Source organism: Cygnus atratus, chromosome 7, assembly GCF_013377495.2.
Source record: "Cygnus atratus isolate AKBS03 ecotype Queensland, Australia chromosome 7, CAtr_DNAZoo_HiC_assembly, whole genome shotgun sequence".
Lineage (NCBI taxonomy): Eukaryota > Metazoa > Chordata > Aves > Anseriformes > Anatidae > Cygnus > Cygnus atratus.
The window spans coordinates 16,906,602-16,927,553 of record NC_066368.1 but is presented as its reverse complement, the minus strand read 5'-3'; the positions used below and the strand labels follow the sequence as shown (position 1 = coordinate 16,927,553).

Genomic DNA, 20,952 nt, shown 5'->3' with positions numbered 1-20,952 from the left:
AGTAAATGTACCAGAGTGGATGAGACATTATGATAGTCTGTTTTCAGAAAATAACAGAATTTCTGGGCACAGGCAAAGCTTATGGCAGAGTATTTGATGCTGTGCTTCAGTCCTGTCCTGAGCAGTTGGTAGTTAAGGTAGAGAAAGCAGGAGCAGAGAGTTGTAAGGTGGATGAAAAGTTGCTAGGGGTGAGGTGCTGAAAGGAGGAATATTTGCTTGGAGGTGGTTTACTACTGTAAGTTTTCAATGATGAAGTTTTGTGACCTATCTTGTTTCGTAAAATGACAAAAAGCTTCAAGGCGAGGGTATGCACAAAAGAATGATCAGAACAACACAAGAGAAACAGATGCTCATGAAGGTTAAACTAATAGAAGCTGGATGAAAAGTAATATATAAAGTACAAGAATATATTTAAAAACTAATAATGAAAGAGTAAATTAAGCTGAAGGGCTCATCAGCTGGAAACAACAGAAGGAAAAAGATCAGGAGGTATTACCTGTTCATGGAAAGACTGAGTCACCAACATGATACGGCTGTGAAAAGCCAGAAGTGATCCTGGAATATATGAGGCAAGGCATTTCCAGTGGAAATAGTCAAATAATCAGAACACTGGAGAAGGTGTTGTTCAAGCCTCATCTGGAATATTGTTCATAGTAGCCCACTGTTAAAATTATTTTTTGTTCACAGTTGAATGACTGGAGAGAAGACTTGTTGCACTGACAATATCCAGGAGATGAGAATGAAAAGGCTTGTGTGGTGCAACATAGAGAACCATCCTAGTAGTCTTCACTCTAAGTACATGAAAAAAATGATTACTCAAAATGAAAAGAAAAACAATTTTAAAACCAAACTAATGCAAGAATAAATAGATATAATCTAGCTCAGCATTTTTTTTTCTGGATTTCAAAGAAGGTACTAACTGTTCGAAAAGAGACAGTCAAGAAGAGCTTTCCATTAAGAATAGAAGCACCAAAAATCTTTACTGTTGTTAAGGCTGAGTTTGATGCATGTTGAGGATGGGTTTTGTGACCAGATAGTAGTTACCTGCAACAGCAGTATCAACGAGGATTTCTTCCAGCCCACCACTATAAAATATATTGCTTATGATAAAACATACCAACTCTGATATAAAAATGACTACACCGTTGCCAAAAAAAAGTTATCTGTAAAATAACACCTGCAAGGTATTTACATAATAATACTGTATCTCTCAAAACTAAAATCTAGGAACAACTGTTCTTGCTCTCACCACTTGCTTCAGCAGGTACTAAACTTGACAAGAAACATTTCACAAAGTAATAGCAATGATAGGAATATATTATGCAAAATGTTGACCCAGTTTTATTGAAAGTTCAATATGTCATTGCTTCCAAAAGAAAACATACCTTAGGATGTGGTGGGATGTAGAAAGATCTTTTTACAGTCGATGTGAATATTTTAGTTATAGTTTTTGTGGCACATAATAATATTATGCTAGGGAGTTATTAATCTGTAGTGTATGACTTACTACCCTATCCTGTCTTATTTAACTCAGACCTATCATAACTCCTTTTCAGACAATGTGATTCTTTTACATTAATTGTGCTTTTCAGTAAGGACTGCAAAACTGGATCTCTATGTACTACACTGAAATGAAATGAACAAACCAAATAGGATATAAAGGCACTAGGAATTTATATTTTGTATCGATTCAGTCCATAACACAGCTGTTTTCCAGATTTAACCCTCATATTCCAAATTCTCCTATGACTTGATAAATCACTCTGAAAGCTTCAGGTCTATGAATATTTTTTACTCAATTCCTCTTTCCAGACAGAGATAATAAAGTGGACAATGTTTGTATTCAGGCACAGAAACACTGACAGTCCATTAGGAAATCTGAGTACATCTACAGTAAGCCAGTGTCACTGCTTTTTGCCTCACACTTTTTTGTCAGTTTTAACTACTGTTCCCACGACCATGATGTGCATATATGCTTTTCTGTGCATTGGTCTTCACTGTCATCATAGGAAACAATTGAACTAAGTCATGGAGGGTAAGGCATAAACCTTTGGGACTATGGTCTCCTGGCAGGTTAGCTTTCATTCTCTGAAATATTCTGCTCTCAAAAATTAAAACCACTCATCATTAATATGTTTGGGTGTTTGTTTTCCAGTGCTAAGGTAGCTGTAAAAAGTACACACAGGTAAAAACGTCAGCTCCACACTTATCTATACCTCTCAACACCACGGTAGCCAAAATGGCAACATCAAATTCATCGTCAACCTAATGAGGCTTTTGTCAAAAGGCATTCAACTTTATAAAAGGTGTAGCCAAGCCCCCTCACTTTCAGATGAGCACCCCAACTCCCATGTTAGAATCGTGCCTCCTGGCCATCCCAATACACCTTTATAATCTTGTTCTGTCAGGATTGTGCTAAGAAAAATCAATTTTCTCCCCTGGAGTTGAGCATCCCACCACTCTTCCCTAGTCCACTATACACCAACATAATGAAAAGTTACCTGTTTATCTTTTGGTAATTCAGTCAGTACCTGAGTATATCAGAACCTAGTGTTTTTGCATTTCTGTCTTGCCAACTTTTTTCATATGGGCGGTTAGATGAGTTAATGTGATATTCAACGGTAGCTCATTAGATATAGATAATATGAACACAGTAGCTGTTAGTGCCTTCACTTGAGTCCTGTCCATTCCTGAAGGATTCAGAAATGAAACAACCGAGCATCAATTTTTCTCAATAGAACTAAGCAAGATTTTGATCTCATTATGATCTTCAGAAACTACATTGGATGTGAAAGCCTTCCAGAAATCAATTTTCCTGGTTTTGAAGTGATATAGTTACCCCATCTGCTTCAACTTGTTTTGCTAAGGCCTTTAGCATGGTAGAGACACTTCTGATATGGTACTGGGAGACCTGTGTAAAGGATGAGAAGGCAAGAACAGGCTAAGGAAGGCAAGAAGATAGTCAGAATACAATACTGTGTTCCTCAACCTGCAATTCTCATCTAGCCAATGCATTCGGACAAATGGCCTTAGCTTCCTACAGGAACTGTTAGACTGGGGAATGGAAGCCATGCAGTTTTCCATAAATGAGAAAATAACCATGCTGTCTGTGAGACACTATGAGTGGGAAAGGATCTTTTGATCAAAAACGCATCCTACAAGTTTAGCACTGGTAAGTTATCAGGCTGCTGACCAACTACCATAGTCATATAAAACTAGAGGTGGTGTTTTGTACCTAATATCCCCAAACAAAAAATTGTTCCAAATGAAAAGTAATCTTTAACCAGCATCTCACATACCTACAGGTGCAGGTAGAGCACATTGTCTAATATCAACATGTAACCTAGGAACCTTCCCTTCAATTAATGCCTTCTATTACTCTTCTCAGAATGTAATGGACAGCTGATATCCTACCATAATTTTACACTCAGATTAAAATGTGTAAATGCTTTTTTTTTTTTTTTTTTTTTTTGTGAAGCAAGAGAAGCAAGATGCATGATTAAAAAAATGGGAAAGAGAAATAAAGTTCCACCTTCCACAAAACAAGCCATTGACTCCATTTCTCTGCCCGATGAGGTGAAAAAATACATGAATCCAAGACAGGTGCTAGTGTCATTATTCAGTGCACTTCTGAAAGATGCTGAAAGTAATAAGCAGGATGAGAGAATCTACCTAGACTATAATAGATGAAAATTTAGCACAGAACACAAATGGATCTCTGGACTCAGGCAGCTAACATGAAAGACATTCTAATAACAACTTTCAGCAGAGAAAGCTTAATAGTAAGGGAAACCCGAGCAATGATGTTTAACACGTTTTAGTCATATTACTGCATTGTACACCTACTAAAATATTGCCCACCATCCAGTTATGTCTCCACAGCTCTCATGCTTTCGAAGGAGAAAAATGCTTTCTGAAGTGGGGAGAGAGAGGTGAAGAGACATCCTGAAGGTGCCAAGTAAGGAATCAGCAATCCCAGGAAGGGAACTCAAGCCCCAGCTGAGCAGTCTGGGACCTACTCACAATATGTGGAAAACACTTTTCCCCGTGGCAAAGAATGGTGAAAAGGGTGCACACATTTGTCAATAGATACTGCTGCACTCCATGTCAAAGTGGTGCTATAATTGGCATCCAGCAGCCTCTGCATAAGGCCACATGGTTGGCAGAAATTGCTAAATTATTTGACTTGTAAACCCAGTTTGAAATGCTAACTGCAGAGTATTTGTCTGAGTGATAAACTCTTTAAGGAGAAACCTTTGATCTCCAGTCAAGTAAAGACCCTTAAAAGTCCTGAAGTCTGGGGTAGCCAGCCCTAAAGACCTTTGTTTGCAGCCATCACTGGAAGGGGGGGAGGGAGAAAACGCAGTGATTGCCCAGAAGTTTGGCTTTGCTTGTAAAGCTGGAGGGTGAAAGGCCGTGCAGCTCCCTTCCCTCCCCCCAGCAAAATCGGGTTATCCAGCTTTATGGTACAAGACAGTTCTTAACTTTAAACTAGTGACTTGAGTTTACCAAAGAAGATTGCAATTTGCAAAAATAGGTTTATAGACAGTGAATTTTCTTGTTCATGAAAAAAAAGTTTTTAAGATCAAATTAGAAGTGGCCTGTGGTACCCTTTAAGTGCAGCATGTTGCAATACCTTTTTGGTTCCTAGCATTGAAATGAGAAAGAGTTCAATCTGCAGGCCAGTTCTGATAGAAACATTTATTCACTTCATCACTGAGTTCAGATCAGCAAGGCCAAAGCCACATGTGCTGCCATTTTTCAGCATCCGTCTAACTAAAAGCAGCGATGTTGCCACTACAGTCCTCTCAGCAGAGGACAGTTGAACCATACGTGACCTCTCTCCTGCCACCACACAGGTAGCCTCTAGGAGATACAGCAGGGATGGTAACCTTTTCTGCCTCCAGAGATTATCCATGAATAATGCTTTTAATTTCCAAAGTATCTTGTGATAGAAGGAACTACAGCTTGAAAAAATCTGCCAGAAATTGATCAGGCCCAAATTTCACTCCTCCTTCTTCCTACTGTGTCCTTTTACCACCACCACCCCTGGACAAAAGTTCACAGTTGACTAGCAATGTCTGTAAATGGCAGATCTTTTACTGCTAGCTTTAGCCTCTGCTGAGCTCCCAAATGGGATGGTGTTGCTTGATGGGGTCATCTGTTTACTTAAAACAGGACTGGGATCAAAAGTTCATTTTCATTGACCATTAAAGGGCAACAATATATTAACAACTTCAGCCACTGCTGAGCTGGGCTGGATGTGACTTGTAGGTGACTGACACCATATGCCAGCCACTCTATTTCTTAGATTTATTTCAAGTCCCTTTCCTATACCTCTCAGAGAATTTGGAAACAACCATCTTCCATACCAATCTAGAAGATGTACCCGTGGGCAATCTCTGACACATTATCTTCCCCTTAGAGGTCACTAGTGATTCATTACAGCACATTTACAGACATCTCACCAGCCACTTGGGTTTGTTTCAATGAATCAGTAACACTCAATTTCTGACCAGCAAAGTCTTGCCCATATTCCACATTTCTGGTCACAAGGAAACACCGTTGGCCTCTCTAATAGGCTTATTACTTGTGGAGAAATAAATACTAAATTCAACATTTGTGAGACAGACAGAAGGTAAAGGAGAGAAAAAAAAAAAAAAAAAAAGAGAAAAAAGGGGGAAAATGTAAGTCATTTCCAAGTCTTCAGACAGCAGAACTGAAAACATGAGAAGCAACAATTCACATTGCTTCCAATAGGCAGACCCCTGAAAAACTGAAGAAATACGACAGCGAATGATTTTTGGTGTAAAAGCCTGAGTCAATTTATAATTTAGGCTTTCAAATTATCTGACAGTGCTCAATCCAGAGTTAAGGCAAATTTATACAGAAACACAAAGACTTCCTTAATCAAATAAGCAGACATACAGCTGACAGACACATCTGCTGAAGGCCCTGCATCTTCCTGTGAAAAATGCATTTTCTCTTGAAAAAAAATGTTTTTTTTTTTGTTTGTTTGTTTTTTCCTCATAGCGTGTTTAAACACTCAAGAGAAAGTGAGTGTCCAGGCCACCAAATCACACTCTCCTCCACACATCCAGCAAGTGCACAGCTAGCTCCAAGAGGACATGGTGGGAGCCCTGTCTGCAGCTACAGCCATCAGTCATTCCCAGGCAGGTCAGCTCCTGCCCTCTCCAAAGCCAGGGCCTCTGGTCTTTGCACATTGTGAGACCTTTTCTCAAGGGTGTTTCTCCCTTTGCTGTGGTATGTCGTGACTACTCCATCCAATCCATTAGAAAATGCCAAGACTGGTGCCAGACCCTTCTTCAACTGGAAAAAAAAAAAAAAAAAAAAAAACCAGAAAAATAGGAAGGGAGAAGTGCCCTGGGCAGCACCAGCACAGCTTAAGGGACTTCTGCTACGGTCTGTAGATCACACAAGTGTCTGGTGGCACCCATTAACTGCTTTCAGCATAACAATGGCTCTTTCTCATCTCTGCCCATCCTCCCTGTCCCAGTTAAATGAGCTATTTCCCAGGCAAATAAAGACTGGAGAGACTGCCTTCAGCAAGGGTAGGAGACTGGGAATTCAGATGGGAGCCTCCTGGCAGAGGTGGCAGCCAGGGCCACCCAGAGCACTGCTCTGGGCTATGAGGGGAAAGGGAAAGCCTGTGAGTAGGAAAGCCTGCCTGCTACAGGTGAAAGAGGTGCAGGGAGCATGAGGGGACATGAAACCACGTTTACCCTCTGTCCAGGGATCTGAGGGAGCACAGGGAAACCACTGGCAGGACAGTGCAGGAGCAGGTACTGGGGACATGCGGGGGCCAGAGGAGGACTGGAAAAGACGCGCAGGAAGCTGACAGGGAGGTGAGGCCTCACACTGCCCCAGATCCACTACAGGAGCCACAGTGTGCAAGTGCCAGGTTTCTGCTCTCCCTGTTTACTGTTTCCTTAGCTTACCTGAGTCCTCTCTGTCCAAAGGCGCTGAGCAGGCAAGAGGCCCTCATCCCCTCATGGCCCTTGTCCCCAGCTGATGGCCTGACCTCACTCCTGCCCCTTCCCTGCTTCAGCTGCAAGGTCAGTGCATCTCTTCTGGAAGCTTCTTCTGAAATCCTTGTGCTTCCTCCAGCCTTCAGGGAAAACAAGTCTCACTCCTAAACCAGGCTCACTGGGAACATGTCCACTGTCAGGGGAACGCTGTGGCCGTGGCACCACTTCTACCACCCACAGGGTAGAGGCAGGACACGTGGCGGCAGCCTGACACGTTCTGGTTTAGTAAGACTGGCTGCCCAGTTCTGGGGAAAGTGAGAGGTAATTTTAAATCCTGCCCAAGTCTTTGACGCTGTTCTTTCCACTCCTTTCCTAAGCTCTCCACTGCCCCACAACAGAGCAGGATCTTCTGGAGTGAAAGACAGTCTCACACTAAAAATATGGCTTCATAGGCCACTGCAATGACAATTCTGGTTTGGCAGAAATTACTCATTGCCCTCCATATGTATGATCTGGAAGATTAATGTACTGTTGTATTGTCACAACCTAGGGAGTGCAGAGAGCCTTGGGGAAGACGAGGAAGCGTATTTCGAAGCACCTTGAGCATAGACCTCCTCAAATGTAATTCTCTGCTCGAAGGTTGAAATTGATCAGCACAGCAATGAGCACATTACTGGCAGGCACTGAATCAGCCTTTATCAGATATCTCCTCCCCAGAGCAGCTGCCAGTTACCTCACCACTACACACATACTGATTCCTCTGTATGTGAGACAAGCTTGCTCGTACACGCATCTCTCTGCTCACCCTTTCAGCCTGCTGAGGCAGCAAGGAGGCCAGCTGAGGCAGGGTGTACTCAGGACATAGCCTTGCAGGAGACAGTTTGCAGCACAGCTCTTTTATCTTTCAAGTGCACTCTCTTCAATACATGTAACATTGCTGTGACTTTCCTTTTCCCTTTGTGCTGTAGTACTGGTGCTGAATTTTGATGAGAGAAAAACAGGTGCATCCCATGGCATTTATTTATTTAGAAGCAAATGCAACATTCAGTGAGGACCAGGTAGGTATTTTAGAGTTATGCTAGGTCAGCTCCTTCTCTCAATCCAGAATGAGTTCTCATATTTTATACGGTCAATTAAAGGAAAGACTTGCCTTGAATCTACAACCTGTATTTTTTCTTTTAGGTATTCTGGACACTTTTGGTCTTATGCTGAAATTAACATTAGTGCTTCATATAATTCATACAGTAGACACAGGCACAGAAAAAAAGTTAATTTCTTAACTGTAGCTTTCCTCTTTTATGCTTGCAATTTCAATTAACTGTTCTAAATAACTGACAACATGGAATATAAAACATTCCTGCAACAATGTAGGTCTAACAGCAATTACGTTGATTTACTCTGGACCATGTTAAGTTCAGGGAGTAAGATAAAGAGACAAGAGTTTAAAACTTCTTTCACACTGATGTAATAAATTCAGTACATTGCTTTAAAGTTAGGGCAAAATAGCTGGTAACTGAAAGTCAAAAAAACCCCTTGTTTTGTTTTCCACTGTGATAGAAAACAATAGATTATGGGAAAGTTCTTCAGAAGGTGATCAGAGGAAAAGTTCACCAGCATCTATCATGGACTGTGTCTCTGTGGCCTGCTGGGATAGGAGGGAGGGACATAAAGGTGTCAGCAGTTGAGCTGATACGGTAAATCACACTAGCGCTAGTAAAGTGCAATGGCAGCCTAGTGTAAATGCCTTCAGACTTCTATTTCTTTTCCGAGGTTGTGCTCAGGACACGTCCCCTCTTTGTGACCTTATCTCTGGGGCAGTGGGTTGTGCACTGGTCTCTCCTCTTTAGTTTACAAGGACTAATCCATTTGCAGGTTAATAAAAGGTGAAAAGAACAATCACCACGGAGGCACCAAAATAAACAAATAGTACCTCTGACTGATTAAGGATTCTCATTTTTCCTCACCCAGCGTGCTCTGTCCATGTCCTCTCTCTCCCCTACTGAATACTCTGATATAAAAAAAATAAAAATAAAAATAAATAAATAAAAGAATTGACACTGTGCAAAACAGGCAAATGATGATTCCATAAAATGCAGTTGGTTCCACTTTGTGGGCATGTAACTTGTCTCCATGAAATGCAGTTTTCTGTGTCTGTCTCTTCTGGAATTTGTAATCTTTTCTAAAGATGCTGACTGATATTTAGTACATTTCAGAGATCAGCACTCCCTCAGTCCCAGACACAGGAAAGGCTCCCTCAAAAATGACACAAACCTGAACCATTTAATTTCATACAATGAGCAAAAAGGTCATGACATGCTGCTACTTCAAGCAATCTGTTGATAAGATTAATGAACTTTATAACTGCGAGATTTATAACGCATCCACTATCTTGCTACAGTGCTGTAGAGAGCATCATTGGCATCATCAATAAAGTATATTGACTATAATGACAGCCAAGGGTGCAAGAAGTTGGAACAAGAAGGATGACACTGGAGTGAAAAACACCTGTACATCATGCAGCCAGGGTGATGGAGCAGTGCTGCAATGCTAGGGCTGTTTGCCTCCCTGCACGGCGTGGTGCGGTGCCTTCCCCTTTGTTCCCACCCTATCTCCTTCTATTCCCGTGGAAGTTAAGACCAATTCACAAAAAGGAGGCTATTGCCAGGTCAGAGAGCATTTTCCAATTACTATGTGGTCCCCAGGCTTCCGAGGGAAACATTTGAGAGAAGCGTGGTGGTTTATGACTAGGTGGACGATGTAGACTTGCAAGAGAAAACAAAACAATCCTATTCAGGCAGGCTGGCGCTGCTATAGCTGGCAGGGCATCACCCTGTCCCCTCCTTCCTCTCCCGTGGGATAAGACAGGTTGTTAATTCAGAGGGGCCTTGGTATGAAATAAAGGCTATTAGGGGAAAGCATGCCACAGCCTTTTACTTCTTTCAGTCGATTAAGTCAGCCAGCCAAGAAAGCCAAGACCTACCATCATTCCAGTGCAAATTCAGATCTAATCCTGAAAAGATGTTTGTTCTGCTGACATTTTATACATAAAAGCAGTATATTTCTGGGATACAGACATATTAATTTAACAATGACCTTATGCATATAACTAAAAAGCAGAAAATAAAGCAACCAAGTTGGTGTTTTTCCCTCAAAATGTAAATAAATGTAAATTGTTGTTTCCTGGAGAAAGCTCTTATTTTAGGTAGCATTAGCAATGATGACAACACAACCTTGGTACAAGTGTATGCATTTTCTTTGCACATCCTGAACTGTCTCAGCTATAGCTAGACCACTGCTCAGGACCTAGATCTCCGTGTTGACACTGATCTTTTCAGCTCCCAGCCACTGCAAAAAGTTACTGACCTGCCTCCTACCCTAACGTGTGCAAATGGGACTGCCTTTTGGTTACTTTTATCTCTTGAAAGATCCTGCGAGGGGCCCTCAGCTCTGGAATTTATTCCCCACTTTGCTCAAAAACAGCCTCCCATAATCTTTGACCTTCTGAGTAAGCTGTGAGGCCCAAATCCAAGGATTTGTGCAGGGAGAGGCATAAGAAAAGTTGGCATTTGTGGGTGTGGTAGGAAAGCATATTGTCAACAGCTGATTTAGTTTTTGGTTTATAATTTTCTTACGTTATGGCAGTTACCTAGTATGGCAGTGTAAGCTTAACCTGTGGAGACTTATGCTTTCTTAAATGGTCATAAAGTGAAAAACAAAAATGCATTGAAATCAACCCTTCTGTGAATGATTGTGTGTTTGTGAACAAAATGACCTTGCAAACAAGTACATAATAAGTCACTTTTGCTAAAACGATCCTTCTACCTTGCAAATCACCCAAGTTGTACATGTAGCTTTGGGGTATTAGCAACATCCACAAGTGAAAGAGAGTCATAGGGACTGCTGATAAAGGAATATATAACACTTTAATTAGCTGAAAATACTTAAAATATTGCCCTGCCTGTGTTACAACTGAAAGACCATCTGCAAAAATCTATTAAAACAGCACTACTATGCTGTACTACCAAAGTTCTCGTCTGTCACCTTTTAAATATTTTAATCTGAGATTCATTAAAAGCTGTCTCTGCTTCTCTTACTCTTTGAATATAAACAGATATGTTAAATATTTTATTTCTAACCCACCCACGAAGTTACATTCATTTACATAACTTAATGAAAGCTGCATTATTCATTGAACTTCTCATATAACATTTTTCATAAGACATTATTAAACAAGTGAAGCAAGCCAGTCTAGTAATGAGCCTTCTCTAAACTTACTGCCAGTTATGTTTCCTTTCTCCTAATCTATCACTCTAATGGTTGCAACTAATAAGCTTTTCGAATCTTTGCTGCTAATCTGTATATGTTTTGCATTGCATGCTGGATGTATAACTTGACAGAGAATTTACAATACAAACCACCTGGCAAACAAAACTATCTGCATTAACAAATAGCATCCAAACCTAGGCACTCTATTTTGTTACACGAGAGAAGACAAGTACATGTAACACAGTACCTTTTAGCCGTAAACAAAAGTAACTAATTTGGGACTGGAAGATATCCTACTGAGCAATATGTCCCAAACACAAGAACTGCGACTGCCTTTTGTAACTTTGGAAACATTACCAAAAATCTATAGATTGATCTTTAGTTTCTGTAAATGTTAAGCAGAGACATAGTCCTGTATGGGATTCTATGAAAATGTCCTAGCAAAGATGCTATGTAACATTCTGAAGATAAAAAACGTCTGAAATGGGTGGCGTGCATTTAGGCTGCCTAATTTGGGACAAGTAGTTGGATTTTCAGGGATCCTCAGCGGCACAGCTCTCTTTGAGACAGATAGCTTTTTTTTTTCTTTTACTTGTACCTCACAAAAGCAATTCTAATACCAAAGAAATAAAAGTATCAAGGTGTGAACCATAGGGTCCAATTTTATGCACATTGGTTTTTAACCAGCTGGTTTTAACTCTTTCATCAGCATCTACACTGAAAACTTCTGTCAATGTGCAGTATTAACAAAACAGAGCAGTATTCTTTTTTCAAAGATAACTAGATGCTGGTTTGTAAAAAAACAAACATCGTCAACAACAAAAACAGTTAAAAAAACTTCCTATAGCTCTTAGGTAATTGCCACTTGAAATTCAAGGATAGAATATTTTACATATTGTTGAGTATTTTTCTTGGTAACCCTCTGAAGTTTATTCTAAATCAGTGACCACAATAAAATAAGAAAATATAAGCAATTGAAATGGGTTAGAAAGAAGAGCAATCTGATTGTCATCCTCTCATTTTGCAAGGTTCAGGAAAAGACTCCCGAAGAAAAGACATAAAACAACATAAACTAAAAGCATCAGAAAAGTGCAAAACCTTAAGTATTATAACTTTCAAAAGGCTTAAAGTTATAATGTTCCTTCAATAGGTGCTTTTAAGAACCAAAGAGAAAGAAAAAAATCATTTCTTGGCTCAGCTGCTAAAAGTAACATTATTTTTATTTATATATAAATAATAATTTATTTGATCAAACAATTGTTATTCAAACTATATACTCTTATTTCCAATAAACCTACAGCATTTGATTGCCTTTTTTCTTCTTGTTTATGTAACTGTTCTCAAAAGTAAGTGTTACCTGTTCCGGCCTGAATTGGAAGTACTATTGCTTTTCAATCAGGAATTGATTTACCTGTAACATTCCTCAATGTCAGTTCACACCGAAGTCATTCTTTGATGTCATTTTGGTTCAAGAATGGATATAAATGTGTGTTATTAACACAAACCACACATTAAGCATTGCATGGAGGCTTCAGAAATTCTAAGTGCTGGGCTGCTGCAGGCTGGCAGGAGCTGCTGTTACTTGGGTTCAGGAGAGGCGTGGATCACAGGAGCCTCAGAGAATTAGCACACTACAAATAAGGCATGGCTTTTTGCTCCAGGACCAAAACGTAGTACTGAGCCATGTGCCTTTTTTTTCCTGAATGAGAGAGGTGCTATTAAAAAAAAAAAAAAAAAAAAAGGCATATTTTAAATGACAGACTACTGAAGAGAAGGAATATGAAATATCCCCTAAAAGGCCCAATTACAAGACAAGAGTAAGCACTCCCCACCAGATGCAGCCCTTTGGTGTGTTTCGGTCTGTGAGTCTTGGAGCACCTGGCACATGCAGCAACACATGGCCACATTTGCAAAAGGAGCTAGAGCAGGGCTCCGGGAGCTACCTGTTAGCATTGATGCAGGCTGAAGCAGCTGCTTCCTCTTCCTACCTCCTCTGCCTGCTGTAACATCCCAGCACAAACAACTACTCCTGCAGTGAGCTGAGGACCTGGTCTGGCTAGAAAAAATAGAAGTCATAGCTTTTTTGGTAGGCAATTTTCAGCAGGATCAGTTCCTGTATCCAGCATAACAAGAGGAGTGAGGGCTGAGGGTGGACAAGCAGGTCTGCCCCTGAACAGCAGCCGCAGTCCTAGCCTGTACCCACACCAGCTGCTACTGAGCAGGCAGAGCTGCATAACTAATCCAGAGCTCACCTGAAACTGGTCCGCAGCCAGCATCCACACTCTAGAGATACAGCTGCATAGAGGAGATTAGCAGGGGTTGTAAAACCTGCTCAAGAAGTGAGGCAAATATTTTAGCAGTTAACCCACACTGAGCTCCATATTACTGCAGCTACACTGCTACCATTTTTTGGGATAGCTTGTAGCTCCACGATGCCTAAATTATACAGCAGTGACAGACCATTTAACTGCAGAGATAAATGATATGGGGGCAGTGCCTAACATAGGCTATGTTGTCATGATTTACAACAACTGAGGATGTGCCCCCAGATATCAAGACAAAATAAAATTAAGTGTATGATTTTTTTTCTACAAACATAAAAGCCTTGTAAACCTGAATTAAAAAATAAATACATGAATATATAGATAAATAAATAAATAAATAAGGAAACAGAAATGTGTATATTATCTTAGGCTTACACAGGGAATTAAGTATATATTCTCCATACACCACTTAGATTCCCACTCTTCATAAAAAGCCAGTAAAAACTAAAATAACCCAAATAACAACATGCAAAAAGTTCGCACACATGAAGAACTTCTATTAAGAATAAATAAAACATTTCTAGGATATCAGCATCTATCAGGGTTTGTAGGGTGTTGTAATGTTAATGAGGAAAATGTTAACAAGGAATACCAAAACAAGAGTCTTGATGCTCTCCAGACTCCAGGATCACCTCCAAATCAGGATCAGTTTGCAATTTTCTGCTACTGCATTGCTAATAAAGGGATCTTAAACTGAGATTATTGATCAAATCGCTGAAGAGCATAATGGTACAGGAGGTTATTTTAGTAAAAATTATTTAAGATTCTAAATATTGCCAAGAAGACCCAAGCACAATCTAAAATGAACGTCTCTTGTATTTAAAGACTAAAAAAAAAAAAAAAAATCACTATGAAAAAGTCTTGATAGCTGTGCTCATTTTTGCGTGCAAGTCATGTCTAAGGTATTACATGAGAAGTTTTTGTTTCCAGCTAGCAGTTAAATACGTATCAAACACATTATAGAACAAGTCCCTAAAAAAATCCACAAACGTCTTATGTGCTATTAAACACCAGCAGTGATTTTGATCATCTTAACATCATCCTTAATTCCGATCTTGGGAGAAAATAATGAAAAAGTGACTTTTCCAGAAACAAACAAACAAAAAAATTAGTCCATATACTTCTATAAGTGATCATGACACCAAATTACATGAGTTTACTTTATAGATGTTTACAGAGCCACCCTATGTTTGACTTCTGAGGGAAGACTAATAGGTGTAGTAATAGGGACAGGGGTGGGGGTGTGGTGTGTACAAAAAAAAACTTATGGTTAAGCCAAAACAGGGGTCATGCCTAGGGCATTTTATCTGCCCTGCTTACACACCCCTGGGGAATTACATCTCAACAGTTGATTCCCTGTTAATCAATTCACATTAGTGCCTGCCTTTTAGTTTTCACTTTGCTGAATTCCAGGAAAGTTCTTAAACCAAATGCATGCTCTCTCTCTGCCCTATGCAGAACTGTTGCATTTTAACAAGAAATCACAGCAGATTTTATTTGCTCTAACAGCTGATAAGAGACACCTTCATAAGTAAAGATTCATAGACTGCAGACTCAACACAGAACAAAATCCAGTGGTCTGTTTATACAAGTCAGTAGGAATACGGGAGAAGAGAACCTTTATGGATTTTTTCCCCTCAACCTATTTTCTCCAGTTCTAGAGAAAGCTTTATGTTACAAATTCTTCTTCCCTTTACTTCTTATTTACTGTGTCTCATAATTATATGCCTGGCAAAGAGAGACCTCTACCACTTGCTATCACTCCACATTGTTACAACAATTTACTATGCACAAGTTAGAAGTATACGGGTTAGATGGGAGGGTAGGGCAGAGGTATGAGAACAGTAGAAATAGGAAACAGCTCATTCACAAAAGCAGATCCAACTTCACATCCAAACACTTCAGACCTGTGTGAGCTGGTTATGCTACTCTCTAGCATACAGGCAGATCTTCATACAGAGGATCTTCAAAAATAAACTTTATTATCAAACTTAAAATTCACACATTAAACGTAAGATCTAGACACAATACTGAAAACATTCTCAAACAATAACAATTTAGGTAATTTGGATGAATAGCTAGTTACCATTGTTTCAAATTCCTTTGAGAATATTTAATACGTACATCATTGTGAAATGTCTTCAAACACTTATCTGGCCAGCTTTCAATAAGATTTTTAAATAGGGGAAATCTTATTTCTATAGAAATAATATTATCTAATTATGAATCAGAGATCCATAATTGTAGTGCTTGGGAAAAAAATATCATAGCCATTTAAAATACTTAGAAGACATAAATAACTATTGTACATTTACAAGTTTAAATATTTAAAGGCCTTTGTTACTATAAAAATTACTATGTACATATTAGATGTTATATAGAAATCCATCTGGAGGCAAGTGTTGAACTCTCAAATTTGCCCGCTGAAACCTATGAATTTGGTAGGCAGATTGTCCACAGGGTACACTATGGGCCCCGTTTTCATTGTAGGAGGTCCATTCAGCAGCTGCCAGTCACAGCTCCGAGCCAGCTCCACTGTAAATATTTTTAGAAGGACTTTTGCAAACTCTTTGCCCACGCAGCTTCTCAAGCCCCCACCAAAAGGAATGAAACTGAACCTAGAGGAGTCCTCCGGAGATGGAGACATGAAGCGATCTGGATTAAATTCATCCTTGTTGGTAAACAGATCTGCCACATCGTGGGTATCACAGATACTGTAAATAACATTCCAACCTTTTGGGATCTGGTAACCCTACCAAAAGAAGAGAGAGAAGACATGAAATGCCTTGCTGAGTTAAAGGGTCTGAAATATCAGTGTGGGACACGTTGGTGCACCTCGCCTTCCCTCCTGGCTTCCTGCAGGTCACTCTGAGGTGGGTACGCTATGTCAGTGTGCTCATAATTTTGCAGGTGCTCTGAGGAGCGAGCCCAAGCCCCACTTACATTCAGCTCAAGGGTCTTGAGTGCAATTCGAAATCCTCCAGGAACAGGAGGGCTCAGCCTGAGGGTCTCTTTGATGACACAGCCTGTGTACTTCAGCTGCTCCAAGACCTCCATGTCCAACTGCTTCTCTTGGTTGGGGCTGCATAGTAACCCCTAGAAAAGAAGATGCTGCCATCACATTTTTGGAAGAGGCTCCCGGCACCGCAAAATGGCTGCGCCCCTGATAGCGGCATTCTCCTGCCACCCCTACAAGTAGGGAACCTCCTCGGTCAGGGGGAGCCCTGTCTGGGACACCTCTCCTGAGGGGGGCTTCCCACTGCCCACTGGGGGAAGACACACACCTTCACCTGCAGCTCTTTCCTCACTTTCTGCAGGACATCATGATGGAGCCCGAGGAAGGCAATCAGCGATGTGGCAGCACTAGCAGTGGTTTCATGGCCCCCAAACAGCAGCTCCGTGGCAGACTCCTTCAGTTCCTTATTGCACAGGACAGAGGAGGGATAAAACAGGCCCTGAACAGGCTATCTCCACCAGACCCACCCTACTACTAATGCTGTAATTGCACCCAGGCTGGAGCCAGGGTGGGGGATGCTCCCTACGGGCACAGCCTTGGTCCTGCACACCTCGTCCAACAGCCTGGCTGCATCCTCCACCCAGAGGACCCCAGTGCACCGCACAGGCTGGTTTATTGCCTGGGAAGGGAGCTGCACCTCCTGCTCTCTCCTTCTGAGCCCAGGAGATAAGCATGCTGCTGACTGGGGAGACAGGCAGGCGGGAAGTGGACAGATCTGGCCCTGAGGAACCTCACCTGCATGTTGAGCTGCTCCCCATTGCCCTGTGTGTGCTCCATCAGCAGCTGCAGCGCGTCCTTGTAGCCACCCTCGGGCTCCTTGCGGGCCATCTTGGCACGGATGTTCTCCTCGATCTTGGCGTGGATGATGTTGCGCGCTCGCAAGCCCTGGGCGGGCAACGGGGGGAGCAAGGTGGGCTTTGTGCCGTGCCACCATCCCTCCCACCCACTCCCCGCTGCCCCGGGGAGCGCTGCCGGCCGGCAGGGAGCCTTACCCGGTAGAGCCCGCTGAAGGGCACGTCGATGGGCAGGGAGAAGAGGTTGCGGATCATCTCCTCGAAGGCTTCCACCAGCTGCTGCTCGCCGTCGGGGCCGGCCTGGCGGGGCTGAAAGCCCAGCAGGATCCTCATGGCGATGCGAAACATGAGGCGCTTCACCTCGGGGTACACCAGGAGGCAGGGCCCTGCGGCACCCAGCCACCGTGCCAGGCAGGCGCTCACCTCCTCCTGGATGACGGGCACGTAGTGCTGCAGGGCGTCCCGGGAGAAGGCCCGCATGATCACCTGCCCGGGGGGACGAGGAGGAGGAGGAGGAAGGGGACACGGGCTCAGCCACCTTGCGCGGGGCAGCCGCCCCCGCTCCCCGCCCGCCGCCGGGGCCGTACCTTTTTGCGGTGCTTGTGCTGCCCGTTGTGGAGGTTGGAGAGGCAGCCCGAGCCCAGGATGGTGCGCACCGAGGCCGGCCACTGCACGGAGACCAGGCGGTGCTCGCCCAGCAGGATGTGCCGCACGTTCTCGGCGCCCATCACTCGCACCGTGGGCCGCCCGAAGAGGTGAGTCTTGTAGATGAAGCCGTATTTCCTGCGCTTCATCTGCAGGAATTTCCGCCGCTAGTGGACGGGAGGGGTGCGAAAATAAATATGTTGGAGAGAAGGAAAAAAAAAAAAAAAAAAAAAAAGGCGGGGCAGCGGCTCATCCCCACCTGGGCACGGCAGCTCGGCAAAGCCGCTGCTCGCCCCCGTCCCTCGCAGCAGCAACAGGACGAGGAGGAGGAGCCGGGGCGCTGCTCCCCTCCCCGCGGCATCGCCTCGCCTTACCTGCAGCACCATCTGCAGCGTCTCCCCGAAGAAGGGGAGCCCCATGGTGCCCGGGGGCAGCGGGAGCGGGCAGCTAGGGTCGCGGCTGCTCACGCAGTACAGGTCCCAGAGCTTGACGGCGGCCAAGAAGAGCAGCAGGGGCAGCAGGAAGGTGCACAGGGCGCTGGCGAGTAGGGCGGAGAAGCCCATGGCTGGGGAGCGAGTCCAGCCCGGCCCCCCGGGAGCTCCGAGTGCGCGGGCCGGGCTCGCCGCGGGCTGCCTTTTATACCCTTCCCAGGTTGCTGCCCACCCTACCTTGGTCCGATAAATTAGTTCACCCAAAGTTCATCTTTAATTGCGGATTGGGGCCTGGCTCCTCCCCCCGAAATCTTTAACCGTTTGCTCGGCGCGGCGCATCCTGCCCGCCGCAGACAGCCGCCGGGGAAGTGAGGGAAGGGACGAGAGGTGCCGGTGGGAGCGGCCCGAGGGACGCTGCCGACAGCCGACGGCTGGGACCGGCCGCCTCCACCTCGGATTTATCGCTGATGCTCGCTGGAGCTCCACAGGCTGCGCCTGGCAGAGAAATGCCCCGCTCCGGAGGCAGCCACCCCCGGGTGCTGCCAGCCCGGCGCCGCCGCTCGCTGCCAGCTGCGGGGCTCCCTCGCCCGTCCTCTCGTCACCGGTCGGGGACGGCGGGGGAGCGAGAAGCCGGAGCCGGGGGCAGCGGGGCCGGGGGGCGCCCCTGGCTGGGGCGCGGAGCTCTGGGCAAAGCCTCAGCGGAGCCGCCGCGTCGGCGGAGGAGCTTCCTCCGCTGTCCTCTGCTTCACCTCGAAAGGGCCGGCTTGTGTTTCTGCCCGGCTGCGGAGGAAGGAGCGGCGGGCAGCAGTCCGTCTCGGCCTCCCGGTGCAGGTTCACCCGCGGGTCACCGAGGGAAAGGGAGGTGAGCGCGGAAAGGGAACACCCTGCCCTGTGCCCGGCTCCGCTGCCCGCCCTCGCCCGGGGCCGTCGGGGCTGCCGTGGCAGGGACCGCGCCTGCAGCCGCGGCACCGAGCCCGGCCGGGCCCCGCTCCCCTCCCGGAGCCGCTGGCAGGTCCCGGAGCCCGTTCGGCGGGGGGACAGTGGCGGGGCCGGGCTGCGGGAGCGCCGGGTCCCGTTGCAGGATGCGCCGTCCGAGGGATGCGATCTCCGGTCCCTGCGGGGCTGCAGAGGGAGGGACGGAGCCGCGGACCGCTCCGTTCGGCTGCTACCAATAAGCTGTCGTGCCCGCTTTTTATGCTTTTTCCTTTCCCTGCCCCCCCCCCCCCCCCTTCTTGCTCCCCGTTCCTTTTGCATTTTATTTTATTTTATTTTTTTTCTACCACAAACTCAATAAACGCTGCGAGCTGTGCGTGTGTTTGTGCTGGGGGGGGATGAGGTGTCATTTTTAATTACTACTTTTCCGACAACCAACGCGTCGGACGGGACCCTCCCTCCTCCTGCGATGCTTCGCGGCGCTGCCCGGTCCCCGCAGCCCCCTGCCCCGGAGGGAGCCCCCCGGGGGCATTTCCGCGGCACCCGGGGCCCGGCGGCGCTGCCCGGGAGCGACGGCCGCGCCCTGACCCGGCGCCCTCCCCTTGCCGGGCGCTGACCCGCTTGTGACCTACAACACGGACCGTGACATCTGCGTGAACCCGGCCGGCAACCGCGCCAAGTTCACTGTCTATCAAAATAACGAGATACGGTGGCCTGAGCACCGATAATTGCCGCAGGAAGGCTTTATTATCTCCCCAGCTGTGTATTCCGCAGCCATCGGCTCGAAAAGAATCAAATAGTAAAGAGTGAAAGGGATAATTAAAAACATCTTGGAAGGAGGTCAAGAAATTAACAGCCAAATATGAACAAACTTTGATTACAAGTAACAATTATTACACTTCATTTGTAAATGCTCGTGTTTATCTGAAAACAAAATCAGTTTCAAGTCCTTTTTTTTTTTTTTTTTAACCAGATTCATGTTACATTTTTCAGTGGGTGGCTGTGGGGCTCGTTAGTGCCTGGGGTAATTTTTAAGCACGCTGCCGGAGGAGCCCCCACACTCCTGCACCCAGGGCTGCTGGCCCAGCCCTGCCCACGGCAGGACCCCGCATCTCCTGCGGGTCACGGCCATGCCAGCGGTGCCTGCTCATCAGAGTTAGTCATTGCCACTTGCAGCCACCGCCTACTGATTTCACCTCTGATAGCCAGAGAGATTCACCTCTCGGGACAAGGTCAGGAGGGGCAGAGGCTCCGGTTCACGACGGGGTCGAGCTGCCAACAGCACTTAACTCAGCCCCGCGGTTCAACCTCTTCCAGATTTGACCTGTCACATTTGGGAGCCACATTTCTGCCCCAGGTAGCACTGTGCTCACTGCACAGCCCTGACGGCAAGTGGTAGTGCACGCCCCGCTGCAGTGCCCTAGCACAGGCCTGCAGCAGGGACTGGCCTGGGCAGGGCGGGTTCTGGCCTGGCACTAAAGCGGGACATTCAGAGTGTAGGTGACAGCACTCACATCATTTTACATGGGAGAGAAACACCCTGTGCCTCAGCAG

At 44.9% G+C, this 20,952-nt stretch overlaps 1 protein-coding gene across 1 annotated transcript; it reads right to left on the bottom strand.

Moving 5' to 3' along the window:
* Positions 1 to 15,989: 15,989 nt before the first annotated feature.
* LOC118245004 (cytochrome P450 26A1) lies at positions 15,990 to 18,597 on the bottom strand. Its single transcript, XM_035540545.1, has 7 exons — positions 18,409 to 18,597; positions 17,977 to 18,201; positions 17,588 to 17,875; positions 17,331 to 17,480; positions 16,864 to 16,998; positions 16,523 to 16,675; positions 15,990 to 16,331 (listed from the first exon to the last, which is right to left on the bottom strand). The coding sequence occupies exons 1-7, from the start codon at positions 18,595 to 18,597 to the stop codon at positions 15,990 to 15,992; spliced, it is 1,482 nt and encodes a 493-aa protein (XP_035396438.1).
* Between the last annotated feature and the right edge of the window lie 2,355 nt (positions 18,598 to 20,952).

What these genes read in the sequence shown, in the direction of transcription:
- LOC118245004 (XM_035540545.1), bottom strand. Translation starts at nt 18,597, where the DNA reads ATGGGCTTCTCCGCCCTACTCGCCAGCGCCCTGTGCACCTTCCTGCTG. An exon ending in CGCTGCAGATGGTGCTGCAG is followed by an intron (nt 18,202 to 18,408) that starts GTAAGGCGAGGC and finishes CCCGTCCACTAG; the next exon opens with CGGCGGAAATTCCTGCAGAT. An exon ending in TCAAGACCCTTGAGCTGAAT is followed by an intron (nt 16,332 to 16,522) that starts GTAAGTGGGGCT and finishes TTCTTTTGGTAG; the next exon opens with GGTTACCAGATCCCAAAAGG.